Here is a 24036-nt window from a genome sequence, read left to right as displayed (position 1 = left end):
GAGAAATCACAAGTGAGCACCTCTGTTTTTGTTTTGAGATTGTAATTGTCTTCCATTAGTGAGCAATTCTCAAGTAATCACTGATATCAAGCATAGGACCCTTTTTTCCCCCACATTCTATGTACATAACATTTTATAGCGTAAGTCAGACAAAGCATCTTAGAAACCCAGTATTTATATTTTCTGGTTTTAATCTGGCATTTTACCATGGCATTAGTAATGTATGTGTGAAAATTGTGAAATGGGGAAACTTTACTTGTTGTACTTTAAATTCAACCCAGTAACTGGATCAGCTTGTGATTTGATCTCTAGATCATTCCTCTAACAGGATTAGCCTACTTCAAGTACTGACATGCTCAACCTCCCCATTGCACTGTGATCACAGTCTTTCTTGACATTCTGTCATTTCCAAATAAATGAAAATTGTTTATTAGTGAAGGTGTCAGGGTTACAAGCACGAGTCTGAAGCGGAAGTAACTCTATCATGTTTATTACTATAAGTTCAGAAACACTAACACAAGTCAGGGAGAGTTACGAACCGTAATGCGGGTTTGGTCCATAATGTGAGAATGATCCTTCGAAAGGCGTAATCCGTTTGGGGGAGTATAATCCGTAAGAAAAGTAATGTCCGTAAGGAAACGGGTAATCTGGAAAGCGAGGGTAATCCGTAGGACAGAAAGAAGGGGCAGGAACTAGCGGGGAATGCTGGCAGTAAGGAACCAGCTCGATCACCATAGCCATCTAGTAGGTCCGACAGCCAGTGAGGCTGGCATGGGAGTTTATAAAGGGGAACGGGAATAAGGAACAGGTGTCGGTGGTTAATGCCAGGAGCGGCAGAGAGGGAGGCAGCATGAAAGCCTCCGAGGGGGGCGTGGCAGGTGGATCTCTGACAGCAGGACTGTAGCTTGACAACGATTTTGACAATTTAGGCTGAATTGCTGCGTATGCCAGAATAGTTTCTTAGTGAACTGCTTATGTCAGTGCCTTACTGAATTATTGCCAACTTTGTTATATATCACACACAATCACTCCAAATCGAAGAAAAAACGACAACAAAAAAAGGAAAACAAATACATGAATTCATTTGATTAGAACCACATTTATTATTATTATTATTATTATTATTATTATTATTATTATTATTATTATTATTATTATTATTATGTGAAAATAAATTATTGACTCGAAGGGATTCTGTAAATAAATTCGGAAACATTTCGGAAACATTTATATTATTTGTCATCTGCCCTCAGTCACTATGAATAGTGTTGTGTTTTTTAATCATGGCCTGTTTCTGTGGGGTATACATATGAGGTTACACTCATACAAGATCTCACAAAAATGAGTAAACCTCTCACATTTTAGCAACCATTTTATAATATGTTCTCCTCCATAATAACATCACAGAGCTGCTGGATGTTAGACACATGGTGCTTCTCCACATTCCGCTTAAGAATGCCCTACAGGTGCTCAATAGGGTACAGGTCTGGAGACATACTTTGCCACCCTATCACCTTCACCTTCCTCAGCAAGGCAGTTGTCATCTTGCCGGTGTTTTTTTTGGGTCCTTACTATGTTGGAAAACTGACGTTCGGCCCAGTTTCTGAAAGGAGGGCATCATGTTCTGCTTCAGAATGTCACAGTACATGCTGGAATACAGGTTTCTTTCAATGAACCGCAGCTCCCCAGTCCCAGCAGCTTTCATGCAGCCCCAGATCATGATGCTACCACCACCATGCTTGACTGTAGGCAAGACAAAGTTTTCTTGGTTCTCCTTACCAGGGCGTCACCACACATGAGCCAAACACGTTTATCTTATCTCACCAGACCACAGGATGTGGTTCCAGTAATTCACTCTTGGACAGATTGTCTTCAGCAAACTGTTTGCAGGCTTTCTTATGAACCAGCTTCAGAAGAGGCTTCCCTCTGGGACAGCGGTCATTGACAATGGTCTGACTTGTTGCAGTGTATGTACTTTATGCTACAGGCAACACATGAGGTGATTGCTGAAATATGATTTGATTGAAAATCTTACCTAAATATGCACTACTTGTAGCAGCACAACCGAGCAAAAAGCAATGAAAAGAACTCATGGGAATAATTGAATACATATTCATAGAAAGAAAATTGTAATACATAGCTCAGTGATTCAGATGTCACTGTTTAGGCCAGCAAAAATGCCTTGCTGGCCCTTATGGCACTTTTTGATGATATATAGTATTGATTGTAAGGGTGCTGGTTCTTTAAACAAAAGTGTGTTGAAAAAAAACAGAAACAGGTTTTCAAATTTTCAGAGAAGGTCCTTTTAATTATCGAAGGTACTGTACATATTCACATATTCTTAGCAATCTAATAAATATTTTAATCCAAGGCCTCATTCTTGCCTATTAAATGACGCTTGGTTTGATTACAACTCAACTTATTTTTTTTTTACAGTTATTATTACCACAGCAGATCGTGACAGCATCTGTGTTCTTAATCCTGAGATAATGTGCAGGCTTGACACATAGAGTATGTGGGAATCGTTACAAATAGTGCCAAGCTGCTGCAAGAATAATGATTCATCTCTAAATCTGTTAGTTCATACTGACACACCAATTCAAAGCATATTTTATGAATGTTATAGCGTGTTTGCCTGATTTGAAGAAGGAGGAAGAGCTTATCCTTTGTAGTGTCAGTGTAGTGACCTTGTTAATTTTTGCCTTTATGTTTGTTTTAACAAGACGGTCTGTGTTGTGGTTCACAGTTGCAATGTCTGTGGACCATGTCTACAGTTAAGATGCAGCAATGTGCAAAAGTCAAGTGTGTAAAGTGTGAATGCGAGGCCACATAAGATCTTTACAGAAATTAGCGTTTTCTTTTTTTTTTTCTTATTTAGAAGTCATGTTTCAAAAACAAACAGGCATTTTAGAACTGATGTTTATTTTAAAAAACGTAATGGATGTTAGCTGAGAGCATGGTCAAGAAAGGTCAGATACTGTACTATAGCAGGCATTTTGTGCAAGTCTGCACATATCACACTCCTAGTCAGATTTCTAAAATTAATACATAAATACACATATTTTTATATTTTTTTTTAGAATAGGAGCGAAAAACAACCTGACAAGGCAATCACTGGTAGTGAACTAGTTGCTTAATGTTATCTAGCTGACTAAAATCACTAGGCAGCATTAGCTACAAATTCTACAAGTATACGATGGTTGACTGTGATTTTGGTAGCAGTGGAAAGAAACGTTATTGGCTGGGTTTCCAGTATAAGTGTAGACAGTGTGTAACGACATACAGAACAGAAGTCGACTGGTAGTGGATTTTATTGATACCGATAGCGAGGCTGGATCGTATTTTCCGAATAACAAATTAATCAACCGATTATGGATACCGGATTAAAAAAACTTAAAATAGTAAGTTACTAAATAATGAAATTGAGCTGAATGGAATAAATATGAATATATTATATTATATTATATTAATAAATATTGAGGTAACTAAAAGACACGCATTCAAACTGAAACAAAAAGTAACACTCCAAATAAATAAAAACACTTACATCCAAAAGGAATAAAACAAAAAGCACCCGGCATTAGTGATTCACCTCTGGAAGCCTTTTTTTGTATTGTTTAATGCAACCCAGAATATCCATCAGTATGGATTTTTGCCAATCCATTCCAGAAATCAACTATACTGTAGGTGCAGATTAATCTACAAAACTGATGAATAGGTCGCCATCTCGTACGTAGCCATTTCAATTGTAATATTTATAAAGAGGCCAAAAGGGATTATGGGAATTACAGATAAAGATCATACATCAGAAATGCGTGTACACCACAGTGTCCTTGTTTTTTGTGCAAAGAATGAGAATGTTTTTATGATGCAGACTGGAAAGTTCACTGAAACCTGCCGATTATATTGTAGGAATGTGCTTCTTATTTTTACATTTCATGGATGTTTTTTTTTTTCTTGACATTTTCACTTCTTTTCACATTCTCCACTTCAGGGAAATCAAGCCATCATATTGTTTCAGAGAGGTTCAGAAAAGAATACGTTTTATGATGACTGAACTATAATAGTTATGACCTTTTATAATTCGTAATGAAGTCTGTAGAAGTACCATTTACACTTATGTTTACAGTGATCTGCTGACAAAACTAATCAACCTGAGTCTGAAAAGTGGAGATATAATCCTGCTAATTCGTCTCCAACAAATGTAATCTGCTGCTAATAGCTCCTGTAATAGAACAGAAGGTCAAGTAATTGTCTTGATCTTCAGTTAATAGAGGGAGGGAGATTTGTCCCATATGACTGCTCTTTCTGTATTTGTTGGTCAGAGAATCTATTAAATCTTGGTCACCAGTTCAGAGCTAGAGGTCATGGCCATATTCTTTCGCTTTTTTCCTGCAACCCATTTGACTGTGATAGTTCTTCACGAGTTACTTATATAAAACTTTCAAACAATGCAATCCTTTGTGGTTCTTTTTGAGATTCATTTGTTACAAGATCTACAATCTTAAACAGTGATGAAAATATGGAAGACACATAGTCACCTGTAATGACAGATTTCACAGATTTGCATTGCCTTTTAGCCGTCAGCGCTAATAGATTTTCTCATTAATAAAACCCCACACACTCCTGCGCTGTAAATATCGAACATGATTATTGAGTCAAGATTGGATTTTACACACCGGACACCACAGGATGATATGTGAAGGTGATCATTTAGACCAGCCTGAAATTAGACGATCATTTAGATGATAACTTTGAAAATGAGCTTGATTATACTCTAATGTTGTCGAAATGTAGCTGTTGCTTTTCCTGCATAAAAGCAACTGAAGAATGTGTAGCATCGATTTGCATGGTTGTGTCTACGCTTTCAAATCTTGACGGTTTATCAGCATTGCTGTAGAAACACCACTGTGTAACTAAAGGCTTACTTTGAGGATGTTCTTAAAATGGTTAAATATGTTTTATATGTACATTATAAAAAAAATCCTGAGGTGTATATCTAGTATAAGTGCCTTTTTTTCTCTCTAGGGAATATGGTGCAATTGATGATGTAGACATTGATCTACACATCGATGTCAGTTTCCTTGATGTGAGTATAAAACAATAACACTTGTTTGCTGGGTCCAGATACTTGAGAACATTATTAAAAATGCTCTATTTTGCATATTTTTTTTATTATTTAATACAACCATTTTCATTACAAGTTACCGTAATTTCCGGACTATTAAGCGCACCCAAATATAAGCCACTGAATTTTACAAAGATTTTTATTTTCAAAAAACATCAGAGAAACCTCATCCATATTTATGATGTGGTGCGGCCTGATTCAGTGGGAGCGCATCTGATTTAATATAAAGAGTTTCATTGGTTCACCTAAACCCGTTCCGCAATTTCATTGGTCTAATGTTATGGGGCTCAGTTTTTTCGCATTAAGCTTAAAAACCCAGGAAAAATCCATAAATTAGCCGCTTTTTTGTTTAAGCCGCAGGGTTTAAAAAGTGGGAAAAAAGTAGCGGCTTATTGTCCGGAAAATACGGTGTATTGCTGGCAACAACTTCAGTGAAATTAGTATGTTTAAAATATTCACATAAGTTTCAGAGTTTCTTAGTATTTAATTTGTTCTCTTTTTGCTTCAATGACAATCGAACCGGCATGGATGCCACAAGTTTGTACAAAACCTTATGATCTATATCCTATCCATCAATCCAATAAGAATAGATGAGACATAGGGAAAGCCAGATTTTTTTGTTAAAAGCAGCTGTCATGCCCAATATCACAAACAGGATCTTGAATATAAAAAAATAATTCCAAATATATATTTTTATTTCTAATTTCAATTAAAAAAAAAACAATTGAATACCAGATAGTCAATGTGGTCTGATATTTATGGATGCCACTGTATGTATGATAAGAATATAAGAATACATACTACTAGACTCTTTTGCAGGAGGAAATTGCCCTAGCCTGGGATGTGATCAGAACTGAACCTGTTATTGTACGCCTTCACTGCTCGCTCACGCAGTATCTCAATGGACCAGGTCAGAGCAAAAACACACACACACACACCCACACACACACACACAGACACACACCTATACACTATGTAGACAAAAGTTTGTGGACACTTGAGCAAAAGATATATTCTTGCTTTTTAAACATTACATTCCACATTTAGTGCCCATTTGCTGCTATCATAATCTCCACTCTTCTGAGAAGATGCTCCTCAATATTTTAGATTTTGGTTGAGGAGATTTGTGCTCATTCAGCCAAAAGGGTGTTAGTAAAGGCAAGTACTGATGTAGAGTGAGGTGGCCTGAGGTACAGACAGTGTTCTAAATTCAGATCTCTATAGCAGACCCAAGATCTTCCACTTCAACCAATGTAAACCAGCTGGCTTTGGGGTATTTTACATAGGGGCATTGTCAAGCTGGAACAGGTTTGGTCCCCTAGTTCAAGTAACGGAAAAATTTTAATGCTACTGCATCCAAAGGCATTTAATACAATTGTATTCCCCCAAATTTGTGTTTGGGGAAGAACCCGATATGGCTGGAAAAGTCAGGTGTCTTAGACCTTTTGTCGATTTTTATGTACATACATAGACACACGTAAACTTGTTTACTACTCGAAACATATACACATGCTTGAATCACTTTTGAAACTATATACTATATATTCATTATAAATATTGAATACTTCCTATAATGTCAGCTTATGTCTTATGTTTTATTTTAGTTCCCACCGTTGATGTATTTCAAGTGTCTACAAAAGACAGGTTTGGCCTGGGACATCAACTGAAAAAGTATGATTACAAAAAATAGTCTTAAAAAAAAAGTCCTATATAAAATAAAATAAAATAAAAAAAATCCAAACTGATGCTACTGTCTGAATCCCTTATCAGGATAATGCAGACGTTTGTCACACAGCAGTGGAAGCATCATACTAAAGACAAGATTAACTGCCCACATAGCAAAAAGCAGACAGATAAGAAGGTGAAGTCTCCTCTGCACATCTTCTCAACTCTCCGCAGGTAAGAGCAATTTTGCTGCACAAGGTCTCAATTGTTATTTATTTTTCTGATGAAGGAAATCCACTGCTGGTGGTCTTCTGAAAATAAAATAATATAAACATACATGTTGTAGCTATGGTATATACTTATATGCTTATTTAAAATGTTTACTCTTTCCTTACCTTCTTCTTCTTGTAAAATCTTCGAGTTTGCAGATTAGCAATAACATTTGTTAGACTTCTCATTATCCACAGTCTCGGTTTGTATGACGACTACTGTCTTGTGTTAAAATATAATGCGCCTAATTATTTCAAGCTGTTAAGAATCTCCCTTTGTCTCTACTTTTCTCTTAGTGAAAATGGTTTAGATCTGATATAAAAAGAAACATCATTACAGAAAGCAAGTAACATTAGCAGAGATGGTGCACACACACAGTAATGCTTTTTTCCCTAGATTTCCATTTTCTAATTATACTTCTGCTGTTTTGTGTTAATTGAGGTCCCCCAGCTATCCCCCTCCCGGCTGCACAAAGAACAAAAAGAAGCTCAAGCATGAACAGGATGGTGTGTCCAAATCTCATCGCCTTTTGCGCCGTACATGTTCGAGCACAGTGAAGCCTGAGGTGGACGGCTGTGCCGGGAAGCCACGCAAACTCTTGGGCCCTTCGCTGTCAGAGCAGACGCCTGGCCTCAAACCCCCTCAGCGGCTCTTGCCAAGGCCTGAGGAAAGCGTGATCTCACGGCCTCACCGACTCCTGCCACGCTCCGGCTCAGGAGAGCCTCGGTGTGATCGTAGCACAGGCGGCGACAGTAGTAGCATTCTGAAGCCTCACCGGCTCCTTCACCGCACTGATGAGCTGGACGGCCTCAAGCACCACCAGCGGCTACTTGGCAGGTCCTGCTCTAGCAGTGCAAAGATGACCAAAGGTGAGACGCTCAAGGAGACATCTGGAGAGAGCCGTCGCCTCTCGCTCACCTCAGGGCTCATAGGCATTCTAGCCCCGGCGCTCTCACCTGCACCCCCGGTAAGCTCACTAAAAAGCATTCTAAAGCTCTGCACAGGCTTTCTTCCTGGTGTTAAACACTACTGAGTGCATGCATCGTTTAGTATCTCTGCTCTAATACACATGATTTGACTTTACTGATTATCAAGCTCTTTATAAGCCGAATGATCTGAATTATAGCACAGAAATAATAACGCTGTGTCATGTGTTCACAGAGCTGTTATGTACCAACCTTAATTTACTGTAATGGAGATCATTTTTAGTGAATGCGGTGTTTTATTCTTCTATCTGTGCACTAGATAATGTTTTTTCTTTTCCCTTTTTAATTTAAAAGAAAATGGGTTTGAATTACTGCAGTGTCTGGATCGGTATATGTTTTGTCATTTTCTTTGCATAGCCAAACAACGGAGCCAAGTCTATACCAGTCAGAGATCGTGGCTTTCTTGTCCAGGTGATTATTAATCCACCACATGCATTTCAGCAGAACAAAGATGAGTAACCAGTGTCTAAATTATAAATCTACCCTTCTCATTGCAGACGATGGAGTATGCAGAGCAAAGGATTCCAGTCCTAAATGAATTCTGCGTGGTCTGTGATGAACCTCACGTGTTTCAAAATGGACCAATGCTCAGGGTGAGTGTCCAGAACATGTGACTATGATACAGAGAACAGATCCAATTCATAGCATCTTAGAACATTTTTCTAATAATATGTATGTTTAGCCTTTGCTTTTATAAATGCCTCTATTTGTTAAATAGCTGGCACCTTTGAAATATTAGTAAGTGCAAACCTTGGAACTCGTAACTTGTTATTTTAACTTTTTTAACATTTGTTTGAATTTGTTTACCCTATGCTATATGGGCAAAATTTAGCACAACTAAAAGTTAACTTTACCCAAATTTATAATAAGCATGTTTTGTCTAAGATTTTCCTTCACTTGAACTATAGGTCTCAAAAGTACTTCATCATGATAGTGTCACTGTGCCCAAAGTGAAGCTCAATAAAGATGTCTTATCAAGTTTGATGTTGAAGATATTGAGTGGCCCGAGCAATGACCTCAACCCTACTGAAAACTTTTGGGATGAACTGGAATGTTGATTGAACTTCAGGCTTTTTTTACTTAACATCAGTGAATATCTTAATGTCCTTTGGCTAAATGAGCACAAATCCCCAAAGACACATTGTATGGGAAAGCTTTCCTAGAAACTTAGAACCAACCTAGACCAACTCTGTGTTAATTGCTGTGGTTTTGGTATATTGTTATATATGATATATTTTTGCCCAAACTGAAAAGAGGAAGACCAAGGAGGAGGTTAATGGATGTGGTGAGGGAAAACATGCAGGTAGTTTGAAAGAGGCAGGTGTAGAGGTTAGGTCACTGTGGCGACCCCTAACGGGAGATGCCAAAAGAAGAAAAGGAAGTAGATGATGATATTTTTGCCCATATAGTGTTTAACAACAAAAACATCTATATAGCACCCTAACGTGTTCTATAGGTTGTCTTTCTGGGGAACCCTCCAACATTCTGTGTATATTTCTACAGCTGGATGTATAATTCCGACAGAAAAAAAACCCATTTTGTCTCTTCTTGTGTGGCTTTGGTCCAAATTTCACATTAGTGAGCAGAATGAAAGTTTGAGTCCCAGTTTGCATTTCTCAAAATATGTCTTAGAATGACATATTGCAAGCTTGTTTCCTTTCAGGAACTTGAGCTATGTCAAAACGCTTTGGGAACGCGCCCGAATGTTCACGCTCTGAAATAATGTGTGTAATCAGTCAAAAATTGGACGCTAGCCATCACCGGTGAGGTGACATCACGACCAGGTGTATAAAACGAATATGAGTGGGGGCAGCATCAGCTTCTGTCTGTTCCAGGTGCGTTCTGTGTGTTTGTGTTGTCTGTCAGATTGTTTGTCAAAGAAGAAAAGAAAGTACAAAAGAAAAAAAAAAAATGGAAGCAGGCAAAAGATTTAAGCACACTTTGTGTGTCGCTTGCTTGGGAGCGGAGCATGTGAAGTTGGTTCTTTGGAAGAGCCCAGGTGGATCTGTTTGCGTCTCGAGAGACGTCGCACTGTCCCCTCTGGCGTGGCCGAGGCTGCATCTTTATGCCTTTCCCCCCGTCGCGCTGCTTCCATGAGTTCTGGAGAGAGTTTGCCGGGATGCAGTCTGTCTCCTCCTGGTAGCTTTAAGGAGGCTGAACAAACCATGGTTTACGGGACCTGGTAGCTCTCTTCAAGCACCCTCCATGGGAGATTCCTCTGAGGAGGGATCTCTTTTTCCAGCTTGGGGGTGCCATATTTTACCCCCGCTCGGAGCTGTGGAGGCTGTGGCTGTGGCTCCTGAGATCTCTCCACCGAGGTGGTAGAGACCATTCTCCACTTCAGTGCTCCCTTCACGAGGAGGTTGTATGCTGTTCTGCCACCAGCTGGATCCAGTTCACTGCCCGGTTGGTTCAGTGCTGGATTTCCTCCAGGAACAGTTTACCTAGGGGATATGGGTCCACCCTAAAAGTCTACGCATCCGCCATTTTGGCTTTTCATGCCCCTGTGGCCGGTCAACACACCTACGTCCACAGGACGGGTCCTTGGAGAAGGACTGAGAAGCTGCTCGTCTGCTACGGCCATCCTAAGAGAGGCCTCCCTCCCTCCCTGCTAATAAGACTCTGAGCAGGTGGATTGTTGATGCTATCACGCTTTTGTGCGGTTTAATAACCTAGACCGTAATGCCACCCCTGGCCCCTCAGTCCTCCTCTAGCTGTGTTGACAGACACACGCTAGGCAGGGACTGGTCAGTCTGGTGTGATTGGACACTCTTTCCCAAAGCGTTTCTACGCAGCTCGAGTTCCTGAAAGGAAACGTCTTTAGGTTACATATGTAATCCTAGTTCCCTGATGGAACGAGACGCTGCATCTCTATGCCACACTTTCGGCCTCCCTGCAGCGCTTCCTTCTTCCTTCTTCCTTACACTCAGGCGTGTTCCCACAGCGTTTCAACGCAGCATCTCGTTCCCTCGTAACCTAGAGACGTTCAACATGAACTGCATATTTGTTGGCTGATCAGTTTTAAGATGCGTTCAGTTTTTAACAGAAGGTTTTAGGTTACATGATAAGTGTTGCTTAAAAATAAAACTGCTTTTAACTGTATGTAAATGTAATTTTGATGTATGTTTCTGCAGCCCACAGTGTGTGAGAGAGAGTTGTGTGTCTTTGCCTTCCAAACGCTAGGAGTCATGAACGAGGCTGCTGATGAGATCGCCACAGGTGCCCAGGTATACATACACACTTGTGGATTTAACAGTGCCACATACATTGGCTTGCTTTCATGGATCTTCTGATCTTCTGAATAATTTAATACTAACTGCAGGTGGTTGACTTGCTGGTATCCATGTGTCGCTCTGCACTGGAATCACCGAGAAAAGTAGTAATTTTTGAGCCATATCCCTCAGTGGTAGATCCCAGTGATCCTCAGTCCTTGGCCTTCAACCCAAGGGTATGATAAGCATTTCAGTACCTTGAAAGTTACATAGTGCTAATGCTCCTATTGTGACAGTTATTTCAAACTAATGTTCTTCTTTCTTTCAGAAAAAGGACTATGATCGGGTAATGAGGGCTCTTGATAGCCTCACATCTATCAGAGAAATGACCCAGGTATTAATAATACACCATTTTTAAAGCATAGAAAGTGCTAAATACACAACTGGGTTTATCATTGACTCAGTTTGTGTTAAACAGGCGCCATATTTGGAAATCAAGAAGCAGATGGACAGAATTGACCCCCTGGCTCATCCGCTATTGCAGTGGTAGGATATGTCTCTCCATGCTCGTGCTGTATACTCATATTTCTTTATTTCTAATATTAACATCAGTGTCTTGGATGATTTTGGTCATTTGTTATTAAAAATGTTTATTTACGATCCCAGATAGCAAATAAGTGATGACTCAATGTCCTTCCTACACTTACCACCTTCACCTGGCCTACATACTGCCACTGAAGGACGGAGCTAGATTTGCTATCTGGGATATATGATGTATCCATAGCTAAAGGTATATAAAAACTAAGAAATGTGTTGTTTACAGGGTTATATCCAGTAATAGGTCTCATATAGTGAAGCTACCAGTGACCAGAGTAAGTTATTTTAATTTCTCTGCTGACTGAACGCTTGAGCAGATTGTGCTTGATTTAAGGCTCTGTAGAAGTCCTGGAGGCATAAATCCTTGAATTAAATTTTATAGAAGTGCTTAAGGTTATGAAATATGCTTGTAATTAACATTTTATTTTGCAACACTAGTGTTTTTCCATTAGCTTAGAACAATTACACTTAGCAGCATTGTGCAACAGTTATTAGAACCTTTGTATATTGAAATACTTTCATCATACACACTCAATACTTAAGGAGTTTGTAGCTCAGTGGTTAAGACATTCGACTTCTGATCGGAAGATTAAGAGTTCGAATCTCCATAACCACCATGCTGCCACTGCTGGGCCCTTAAACAAGGCCCCTAACTTTCAATTGTATAAATGCAAATTGCTATGGAAAAGGTTTAATTAATGTAAATTTACTATTTGCACTGAACTATAGACTATGCCAAGGTCTTTTGCTGTCCGAATGCAATGTGAATGATCCTTCTCTCCCAACAGCAACTAAAGTTTATGCACACCCCACACCAGTTCCTTTTACTCAGCAGCCCACCGGCCAAAGAATCCAACTTCAGAGCTGCCAAAGGCCACTTTGGGAGTACCTTTGCTTTCCAGTAAGTTACAGCGCTGATCGCATTATTATTTTCTTTTCAAATGTTCATAATTGTAATTCCACCCATATAAAGAAAAATATTTATTAATTATGCAGGATTAAAAGTGAAGAAATACATATATGTAATGAATAACATTGAATTAAGGGATTTGCTATCAAATGATTTTGTTCATTATCATAACAATAAAAAGCTGAACATAGTGGTCCAGGAATATAATTACTGATGAAGTTGTATTATCAACTTCACAGTGGTAAAGGTATGAATTCCTTGCAATAGCCTTTCCATAAATGTATTATTCCTCTTATACAACAGCAAATGATTTCAAAAGTCTGTTTATTTAAGTGGGCTATTTATATAACAGTGGGCTATTTGTGTTTATCACTTTATATTTGCATTTAATGCTCTGGAACATCTGTAAAACAAGTTCCTGTTATCACTTTGGTTACAAGCCCAAGATTTTTCTGTGGTAGAAAATGTATTAAATATTGAATTTAGACCGGAGACTTCATTTGTAAATACTTAATAAACATCAGAAAACTGTTGTCAAATGTTGTCAGAATTGGTGTCATTAGTGTTATTTTGTTAAATAACACGTTTTCTAAATTTTTCCCACCATCATACAAATGTTTATGAATTAGCCATTACTATAAAAACAATTTAGTGCATTAATAAAACGTGTGACTTTATAGAATAAACCTGGTTAGTTTGATAAGTGTGATTACTTCCGACAAACTGAAATGTGTAAAGAAATGCATGTCTAAGTGAATTGGCTGTTTGTAATGGTTTGTAATGGTCTGTTCCAGTGGATCACACATAGAGAACTGGCACTCCATTTTGAGGAATGGTTTGGTTGTGGCCTCCAAGACAAAACTCCAGGTAATGAACATGATAACTCAATTGCATAACAAGCTCTTCTATATCTTTGAGCTTAATATACATTTAAAGTCAGGCTTTGTAGATAGATATTTCATCCTTTTACTCAAGAAGAAGCCTAATATTGTCTTATTTTGCTTTAACCACAGCTCCATGGCGCCATCTATGGGAGTGGAATTTATCTCAGCCCACTTTCAAGCATATCCTTTGGTTACTCAGGTCTGACTGCTGACAAACTATTTAAAATGTGTTACCCTGAAGGGTTATGTGTAATTTTAGATCATATTAGCAATAATAATCTTTACACATGTTGATGAAACCCGTTTGCTTCTCAAAGGGATGAACAAAAAGCAGCAGAAAGTTGCGTCAAAAGACGAAACTGCTACAAACAAGACCAATATTCATCTGCAGGTAAAAACTGATCTTACACTGCTTTTATACGTTTATAATAAACTTATACAGATATGCAAAAAAACCACTTTTATTCATTGCAGTCACAGAAAAAAGGTCAGCAGCCACAGTTTCTGCAGAGTCGCAATTTGAAATGCATAGCCTTATGCGAAGGTACAGTACACAGCATGTGCACAACACAGCAACGGCAATTCATAACGATTGCTTACCATTAATGTCTTTCAGTAATTTTTTTTTCATAATTGTTGTTACATTTACTATTTCAGTTATTACTTCGCCAGATCTTCACAAGCATGGTGACATCTGGGTAGTCCCAAACACCGATCATGTCTGCACACGATTTTTCTTTGTGTAAGTTTATTTTCTGAAAGACTTTTTAAATTTTTTTTTATAACATCAGCCTTGAAATTGATGACATTCTATAAATTAGCAAGGTTCTAATAAATTTAGAAAAAAAATTATAACTTTGAGCCTCATATCACCTGGCTTTTTATTATTGAGTTTTTCTCATTGCTTTATCCCTATAAAGAAATCTTAAAGTTAAAAAAATCATTTACCAGAAAAGGATTATATTTTAGGACAAGCTATTCTAGGAAAATAATTAATGACAAATTGTTGTGAATGTGGTTAATCTTCTTCCTATAACAGCATCTTCTAAAGTGTTTATACCAAAACGATATTCTAAAGACAATAATGCTTACGAGTTCAATAATAACACCATCCCTTTTCACTCAATATTTAATTCTGTGGAAGATCCCTAAAACCACCTAGATTATAACAGTTATAAACAATTGTACTTTCACTTTCTCTTAAAGCTAATAGAAAAAATGCACCGTATAGAAACAGCAAGGGACAAAGCCCTCAATCTCTAAGACTTTCTCATGGCTGAAAACCGCTGTAAAATGTTACAACAGCAATAAACAGGTGTTTTTTTCACTAGCGTTTCTTTTTTTTCCCCTTGTTTTTTTTTTTTTTTTGATGAATCCAAAATGCTGACACTGAAGGCTACTTTCAGAAATGCAGAATCAGCGTCTGCCCTTATTTTCTTTCTGCTCTTTGGTAATCAGTGGCTCATGGTGAAGGTTCCACATAATCTAGCAAACTAAATTATATAAGTCGCATAATAAGTAATAAGTATAATAGGTAGTGCTATTAATGAAATTGATATTTTACACCAGTATTGTTTTTAATCTGGATTTAAAAACACCTTCTGAGCTAGAGAGGGTTCACTATTACGGTGATATATAAAGAATAAAATGTAGAATTCAGGTCAGGAAAGCAATTTACCTTGAAATCTAATTTGCTCAGCTATATTGCATTTACCTGCATGCTGCCTGAGACAAGTCTGAACTAAATGTCAAATATCTCATTACATTTCTACAAATACTCAGTCATAGTCCTTCACAGATTTGAGGGTCATGTATGAGGTTACATAGATCTCTTTTTTTTTGTTATTCCAACAAAGTTTCTGTTAATATGCCGTTCTAGAGTAGACTGCAGTACATTTTTGAGGAAGACCTTCTACAGTGACTGAGAGAAACAGACCCAGGATCTTTAACAGACAGGTTTAAAAAGAGCCTCCTCATGCTTTATTAGATGCGGCCATCTTAAACAAAACATCTTGGTGTTTTTATCTTAGGTCTTTATTCCTTAAACAGTTGTTGCCAGACAAAGGTTTACTGCAAATTCTTAGTTGCTTGAGGATGGTAGAACAGTGGTTAAGGCATTGGACTCTGGATCAGAAGGTCACAAGTTCAAATCTCAGCTCCACCACGCTGCCACTGCTGGGCCCTTGAGCAAGGCTTTTAACCCTCAGTCTGGATATTGGCGTCTGCTAAATACCGTAATTGTAGTTTTCAAAGTAGGAAGACTTAATATTTGCTGTCACTTTACAGCATACAGTTGATGGTTTTATTTATAAATCTTGGTACATCACTATAGGAAGAAAATGTCATTTGATTTGCATTACAAATTTTTTTTTTCACTTTAATGACTGTAATTGAAGAAAATATTCAAATAAATTAATAAACTATTATCTAATGCAACTTTATGAACTAAAGAATGACACTTTTTCTTTTTATAGTTACCGTTAAATGCTCCGCAAACAAGTTATCTCTAACGTTGTTGCAGCTATAAACAGTAGTTCCCTTACCAACTTCTCCTTTTCTTTCTTTTGAGTTAAAAAATGGCAACTTGTCATGTCACAGAAAAAAAATTATTGAATTCAAAATCCTTTAAAAGTCTCATCGCAGAAACTTTACTCAACATCTTACATATACAGATTTAAGCAACAGACGCATTGAGCAATGCTGTGACATCATCATTGTGTTCTGATTACTAAAACCTTTTGTTTTCTTTATCTATTCATTTTTTTTACTTTAATTAGCTATGAGGATGGACAGGTGGGAGACACAAGCATTAACACACAGGACCCCAGTATCCATCGAGAGATCTTACGAGTCATCGGCAACCAAACAGCCACAGGATGAACGACTCCAAAAGCAATACCGCTGCCTAAACCTGCCCTCCTGACTCAGAGCTGGATATTTGAGCCTAGGAGGTTTTATCATTGGTATATTATTAACCACAGAACACAAGATGAAGAGAAAATATTTACAAAAGCAAAGACAGTTGCTCATGTGTATTTACACTGGCTAATTACACTCGGAATATTTTGCCAGGTTTATTAATACAGTATACATTTTTAAAGTTTGTGGTATGTCTCTCGGTTCAGCCGATGGACTGCCTGTTTTTTTAAGTTAAGAAAGAAAAGATATTCTTTCGGTAACATTTTGAGACTTTTGCCAGATGATATTTGGCCTTTGTGGTAATACACCAAACTGCATTGTTTACTAAAAATTGGAATTTTCAAAGTACAACTTTGTGCTTACCGAAGGTGTTGATATGCACTTTATTATTCTTTTCCTAAGGTCAGATTTTAGTTTCAACTTTATTATATTAATGCCTTTAATGGATTGCATATTGACTTTGGTGAAGGTGAGCAGAGCAAAAACATTACGAGCTGAAAGGTTGTTGTGTTTACAAATCCCATGTTCCCGAGCCACATGAGTTATTACACGCTACCTGGCAGTAGCTGTCGGTTTACAGTTTCCAAAAAAAGTCACAGTCTAATCCCTCGGATTCCACTGCAACTCTTTGCTGATTTTTTTTCAACCCGATGACTGTGACATTAGGTTGCCATTTTGGTTTGACCATCATACAAAAGATTAAGTATTTAATATATATTTGAATGACACTGATGGGAAAACAAGATGCATGTGGCTTTCCTTACATTTTGGGTCATTTTGTGTTTTTAGATCTGTTAATAGCATCTTTATACAAGACAAACTGGCACCAAGTTGCAAAATGTATTTAAATATTTCCGTATATATAATCTTTATTTTGTAAAGGTGATTTAAGACGGGATAAAAGCTCGCAACGTATTTGTTTTTTGGTTCTATTCGTACGAGAGAGTTACTTCACGATTACTGTTATTTCTCAAAAATAGTTTAACAATGAGTTCAAATATTGAAAATGTTTTCAGAAGAGTAATGATCCCTTTGAAAAGCCAATATATCATTAACTTAAATGGGCTACTGTATAATTAGAGTGCCACAAAGGCTATCATTTTATATTTATAGCAAATATATAAAATGGTAGACTTTGTTAGCTTTTAAACTTTAATGATGTTAACTAACATAGTAAAAATATCCGTATGAATGGACAACTATCTGAAGTCTCTTATAAATGCTGTTCCTATGACTTAATTTTTAAACTTCAGAGGAAACTATTTTGTAATGATGTAAAAAAAACACCAGAACAGTTCAGTATCCTGGTCTTACACGAACGACTCAAAGTTTGCAAGTAAAATTTTAAACATTACTTTCGACCCTTGAACATGGTTACTAAACGAAGTGTACTCAGTGTTTTGTTATATTTATGGTTTTGTATATTTCACTGAACTATCATGCCACTTAGCATTTGGTGCCTTACAGTGAAGGATTATTGGGAAATCTATTACAAAACTGTACATACTGTAAATACTGCCAGAACAACATGGAGTCCAACTATTTTCTGTATTCAGTTTTTACTTTTTTTCTTTGTTTTGCAAACAGTTCGAGCTTTGGGGCTTTTTACAGGTTCTGGAAACAGTAGCTTATGTACCTGTTTATGTTCAATAAAGATGAATTTACCTATAAATTCCATACATTTTTCATATTAATGCCTATTCTAGTATTTTGTTCTACATTTAAAAGCACAGCTGAACAGTGAAGAACAGTGTTGTTTTTATCCTAATTATTATTGGGATATAAATTGGTGTGCATAAACCTTATTGTCATGTAAAGAGCTGGAGGCTGATGCAAGTGCAGATATTCCTTTTAATGTAAAGGTCATATATAAAAAACATAGAAACTAAGCCCGTGGAACAAAACACTACATGCCATGAACTAGGAACAATCAACACAAACTAAAACCGTGGAAGACAAACAGGAAACAATGAGTGTTGTGAAAGGTGAGACTATAGTGCGAGGCCAAGTGACAAGGAACAGGTGTGAGTGCCATTTGACCCAGTCAACAGAAGCTGCAGTGACTATTGGGTTTAAATACAAAGTAGCCTCTACATTGTATTTAAATATTTACAAATATTGTAGCAGTACCTTTAATAGTATACATAAAAAGTATTTACAGTAATCCCCCGCTTTACCGTGGTTCGAATCTCACGCCCCCAGTTTATCACAGGATTCCATTTGCCACATGACTAATTTGTTTGGCTGATTTTCCCGGTCTCTCCCGGATAGCGCAATAGATCAACAAAACTTAGTTTTATGTTGAAATAATGAAATTTAGTCTTCAAAGTCAGTTTCTGTTTGATGTCAGTAAATTCCTTTCACTTTCAGCTCCTCTTGGACTCGTTTCAGGTACTCAGGATCTGGGTAACCGTACCTAGACAATAAAAAACACAGCAGGTTTAATACATGTACATGTATAAATTCAATTTAGTGGTATGTCATATTAAATATATGTTTCTGTGTGAACTTACGCAGTAGGCCCACCAGTGCGGGACGTTTTGTGATGAATGTCATTCCAAGTAATCACGTTGCTTATGCCAGTGGTTGACGAGCGTCCAACCGTAAAGATTAACCTTTGCTCAAATGCTCGTGTAAGGAGCTTAAGAACTTTTTTTCCTTCTGAGCAGTCTGGCAAGTAGGCCAGGCGTGAAGCACCTTTGTAGGGCTGGCCTGGATTTGGGTGTTCATCCTAAATATGTACACAAAAATGAGATCACAATGTGTGAGTCACACTTAGCTCACTATCTAAGAAGTAGACATTTTGTAGCGGTTATTGCCAAATAAAATGTACAAGAATTATATGACATTCATTTTCCCAACACTGGTGCTACAGAACCTGTCAATTTAAGAATAAAACTAATAATAATAATAATTTAAAAAATGCAGTTACAACAAAATAAACAGCAAGCTGGAGTTATGGCTGGACTGGAATTTACCAAACGTTTTCCGAAAATAGCACACATGTATTGCCAATTTAAATAATTTCTTGATTGATAGTCAAATTTTATACAATAATTTTGTATCCATTTTGAGGAATGGACTCTGACCAATCAGAAATAAGAATTAAACAGTATTATGGTTTTATTTATAATGTATGAATAATAAATGATTTTCTGCATTACTCACCCCCTGTATTCCATTTGGAATGATGTAGTGAATGACGATTGTTGTGTAGTTTTCATAGCCGGGGAGAGGGTACTTTTCATATGTGACTTTCAACTGGCCATTTTTCGGCTGGTTTCCCTCGAGTGCACCGTATATAGCTCCACATGTAGGACAGACAGGTTTAATTTCGAAAGCCCTCTTTAAACAGCCTTTACAGAAAGAGTGTTTACATTTCTCCAGAGTCTTCATTGTTGATTTCACCATTTGCTCCAAACAAATGGAACAAGTTTCCTCTTTGTCTAAGGTTTTATTCTGTAATGCCTGGCTGGAGGTTGTGGTGCTCCTGTCAGCTGTGTAGTTGGTTTGTCTTGTGGAAGATCTTTTTGGAGGGCTTTTCAAGAACTGCTCGAATCTTTCAAGGCTAATGAATTTCCCAGTCAAGGTTATTTGGTCTGTTTTACTTTGTCCAGTGCTGATTAGGAACTCGGGAAACTTTGCAAGCAACGGCTGAATTTGGTTTGAATCTAAATTATACGATCTACTCTGCAGTCCTGTGGCGATCTTCTGATAGAAAGTTATAAAGCGTTCTCTTGACATTTGAGCGTGGACTATACCATGTTCTGTGTCTAGGGAAAGAAAGGTCACCTGTTTCTGATTTATTTGCATGTGTACATCAGGCCTTTTCATTTTATTGAGTTCTTCAAAGCATTTTTGTTGAATGAAATGCATAATGAAAGTGTCAACTTCAACTGGTTCAACTTGTGCACTGGATGCTGACTTCAGCCTGGCTGAGTTCATGCTGTGCTCAGCTACATTGCTCCTCTCTGATATTGGGCTCTGATATTGGGCTTTTTTCATCTTCATAGATGATAGTTGCATAAAAACTTTATCAATGTCTTTATAGCTTCCACTGACCCTCAGAAGTGACTCGTCTTCTTTTGTTTTTATGCCAACCTGATCCAAAACTGTCCATGGCTTCTCATATGTTTCTGAATCGATGAGAAGGGTCACGTTAGGAAATATCTGAAATAAAAGGTTAGAACAGTTAGAAAAGAGAAGGAAGGCAGTAAGTATTTCTGGTTATTACTTATTATTTCCCTCCCACTATTAACTCAGCTGAGTAAATCTAACAAGTAACTGGCAAACTGCAACAGTCTACTGCTGAAATCTTATGCTTTTGTAATGCAGTCACCTTTCTGCACATACAACTGAGTGCGAATGTCTAGGTTCTGCATAGTTTTGGAATGGAAAAATAGGAAAATAATGTTTTGTATATCAACAAATATTTTTGTTTTGTTTGTTTTAGGTTGATATTTGTTGCATGATATGTTATCCATGATATTCAATCAATGGTCATAATGCTATTCCTGATCAGTGCACTCAGATCAGGCCGAGGCTCTGGGGAACGAAGGCTGGTCCGTGTGGTCTGATTTAACATACAAGCTACTGTAGCTCAAATTGCTGAAGAAGTTAATGCTGTTAATGCTCAACGGGTCAGGACTGTTTTTGCAGCAAAAGGGGTAACAACACAATATTAGAGCGGACACAACTTATGGCCACTGATCAGGCATAACATAACTAAGAAAATGTCAGAGGACACACCAGAGTCCCCCTGATTAACTTCAGCATAACCTTTCTCTAGTTAGTCTCTGTGTGACATATTGCATGTTCTCTTTAACTGGTTTTCTCAGGGTCCTCTGGTTTCGACCAACCTCCCCAGAAAATATCAGTAGGTGAGTATAGTGACTCTAAATTGCTCCATATCTGTATGTGTGTGAATGGAATAGTGCCCTGTGATGGATCAAGTGTATTCCTGCCCCATGCCCAGTATTCAGAGGGGTGCATCAGGATAAAAGTCTTACTGAAGGTGAATTGATTTCTTCTCAATGTGCTCTGGCATGGAGAAGCTGGTGCTGGATCTGTGATGATCACAAATGTTGAGCTTAGTAGCTCCTAGTTTTATAACCATAAAGACTGTATAAGACTGTAGAAAGATCTTTACTTATAATCTTATACTCCAGTGCTCATGTTAGTTCTCACTCTCCAGTGTTCTGTATTGTTGAAAGATTTATGATCAAACACTTGATGTCACCCAAATGATGAAGGTTCCCCCTTTTGAGTCTGGTTCCTCTCAAGGTTTCTTCCTCATAACATCTGAGGGAGTGTTTTCTTGCCACAGTTGCCATGGCTGCTCATCAGGGATAAATACAAACCGTTAACCTTAACTGTTGATTTCTGTAAAGCAGCTTTGAGACAATGTATGTTGTGAAAAGCGCTATCGAAATAAACTTGACTTGATATGATATGATAAAAGGGATGCACATACAATAGCTGATTATATTAAATATTACTTCAAAGATTTGGAGTGCATTAATGCGGTAAACTTCTGAAACTTAATGCGGTAAACTTCTGAAATAAGGACTTACTTCAGGTAAGGGTGATTCCGCCATCATGCAGCAAAGCACCTCATGTGGAACAACTTCAAACCTGAAGGATTAACAAGATACAGGTAAAGATCCTGGTGCTGTGTGTTTAGTAAATAAACGCAGTAACACCATGCAGTAATAATAAAATAGTGCACATGAGCGCTATAGGCGGCGCCTTTTACTTTCGGTTTGCACAAAGCGGCAGAGAAATTACCGTGCAGTATGAAATATGAGCGCAGAGGAAATTAAGGCGCACGATTTCGCCACTTTGCCGCTTGTGTTTCGGCGTGTGGGAAGTTGTTGAAAGCGTAGTCGGTATTCTAATTACTAAAACGTAAAATGTGTCCAATTTTACTGCTTCATTTAGTGCCTTACACTTTCGGGTTTATCGCTATATATTTTGAATTGCGCGTTTTGCTGAAGACCAGCGACTGTAGTAATCATCTGTGTTAGGAGTCGTCCTAAGTGACCTTGTAACGTGATCTCGACATAACAAAAGTTGTTTTCTCGTAATTACGACTTCATTTTCTCGGGATCTCGACATGACAAACATTGTTTCCTCGCTGTCAAAAATGGTCATGGTTATTATCCATGATGCTGCCTCTAGAACCTGCTCTTATGCCGAATACACAGAAAAAAATAAGGAATGATCGCAAGGAAACAGTGTTTGTTATGCTAAAATCACGAGAAAATTAAGTCGTGATAACAAAACAACTCTTTATGCCATGATCGCGAGAAAACAATAGATTATAAATTATAATAATTTTTTTTTTAAAGACTTCCGTACAAATATCGTACACTTTCGTTATATCGAACCCTCTACCTTTCAGACTAAATAAAAAGCACTTAAAACAAATATAATTTCTAATCTTTTTATTTATAGAAAACCTGCTATTAGTACTTTTATATATTTAAATAAGGCCAACACTAAAAAAGGTACATTATTATTCACATTTAAGCAAAGAAAAAAATGTGAAAGGTCATCTGGAACCCCACCACCCCCCTTTTATTATTATTCCTTGCCCATGGCCACCTAGCTGGAAATTCTGTTTTTATTTACAAACATTTTCTTTTCCTTTATTATTTTGAAAGTCAGCTTCTGACGCAGTGTCACTGTCCAGTTGATCAGTTTAAATTCAGAGCGTACATTGTGCATACATACACAATTTTAAAGTGTTTTGAAATAATGATTCGTCTTTAAATGGCACTGATGCGACTCAGCAGAATAAGACTTTTCGCTTGGCAGCCCACAAAGGATGCATTTGTTTTGGCACCATCAGGTCAGAATTTGTTTATCGCTGAATAGAGCCTCTTTATGCATTCAGAGTGTGGGGACACACATTTAAACAGTGATACCTAAGGTGAGTAACAGTTATTTTATATCCAATGGACAAAGAGCCTAATCTTTTGCTGCCTGTCTTGATAGGTGAACTAGAGTATTTGTTTGTTATGGTTATAGAGACCCTGCCTACAAGTCCGAGACCCTAATAAATCGCATGCTCTGCCTATAGCTGGTGCCGGCCCTGTGTGAAAATACCCTGCTGAAACATCATCCCAGTAAAATTACTTTTTTAACTTCATTTAAATTTTAACAATGGACACTTTTCCAAAACAGCTTTACAGAGATAAATAGTTTTATCTTAAAAGTGCCTATAAGTTAAATTCTTATAAGTTAATTCCTAATGAGCGAGCAAGTGGTGACAGTGGCAAGGAAAAACTCCAGAGATGGCATGAGGACAAAACCTTGACAGGGACCAGACTTGGAAGTCTGAAAGCCCATCCTCACCTAGCTGACCATGTCCATTTATTAAATCTGGTTTATATTCTTTTTGTTACTTTTAAGAACTATATTTTAATATTTATTCAGATAAAATGTTCAATTCTGCTCTGCC

General features: G+C 37.6%; 2 protein-coding genes across 3 annotated transcripts in view; one reads left to right on the top strand and one right to left on the bottom strand.

Annotated features, from left to right (window-relative positions):
- The window catches only part of parp8 (poly (ADP-ribose) polymerase family, member 8), a 53003-nt gene extending 34742 nt beyond the window's left edge, over window positions 1-18261 (top strand). The window contains exons 8-26 of one of the 2 annotated variants that reach the window (XM_046841564.1): window positions 5029-5089; window positions 5936-6038; window positions 6733-6799; window positions 6899-7027; window positions 7505-8030; window positions 8407-8460; window positions 8547-8642; window positions 11184-11276; window positions 11372-11497; window positions 11590-11655; window positions 11740-11807; window positions 12085-12133; window positions 12647-12759; window positions 13563-13635; window positions 13782-13851; window positions 13970-14043; window positions 14127-14196; window positions 14310-14394; window positions 16430-18261. In XM_046841564.1, the coding sequence (XP_046697520.1) occupies window positions 5029-5089; window positions 5936-6038; window positions 6733-6799; window positions 6899-7027; window positions 7505-8030; window positions 8407-8460; window positions 8547-8642; window positions 11184-11276; window positions 11372-11497; window positions 11590-11655; window positions 11740-11807; window positions 12085-12133; window positions 12647-12759; window positions 13563-13635; window positions 13782-13851; window positions 13970-14043; window positions 14127-14196; window positions 14310-14394; window positions 16430-16532 (2026 nt within the window). In that variant the 3' untranslated portion in view covers window positions 16533-18261. The remainder of the gene's footprint in view (window positions 1-5028; window positions 5090-5935; window positions 6039-6732; window positions 6800-6898; window positions 7028-7504; window positions 8031-8406; window positions 8461-8546; window positions 8643-11183; window positions 11277-11371; window positions 11498-11589; window positions 11656-11739; window positions 11808-12084; window positions 12134-12646; window positions 12760-13562; window positions 13636-13781; window positions 13852-13969; window positions 14044-14126; window positions 14197-14309; window positions 14395-16429) is intronic. The other variant, XM_046841565.1, reaches the window with a different exon arrangement.
- Window positions 18262-18402: 141 nt separating this feature from the next.
- Window positions 18403-22326, bottom strand: si:dkey-3h3.3 (uncharacterized protein LOC100144568 homolog). The gene is made up of 4 exons (XM_046841182.1): window positions 22145-22326; window positions 19740-20741; window positions 19085-19302; window positions 18403-18987 (listed from the first exon to the last, which is right to left on the bottom strand). The coding sequence occupies exons 1-4, from the start codon at window positions 22169-22171 to the stop codon at window positions 18918-18920; spliced, it is 1317 nt and encodes a 438-aa protein (XP_046697138.1). The 5' UTR covers window positions 22172-22326; the 3' UTR covers window positions 18403-18917.
- Window positions 22327-24036: the final 1710 nt, after the last annotated feature.

Source organism: Silurus meridionalis, chromosome 27 (assembly GCF_014805685.1).
Source record: "Silurus meridionalis isolate SWU-2019-XX chromosome 27, ASM1480568v1, whole genome shotgun sequence".
Classification (NCBI taxonomy): Eukaryota; Metazoa; Chordata; class Actinopteri; order Siluriformes; family Siluridae; genus Silurus; species Silurus meridionalis.
Note: the sequence above shows the minus strand (reverse complement) of the source record. Positions and strands in the feature narration are given on the sequence as shown.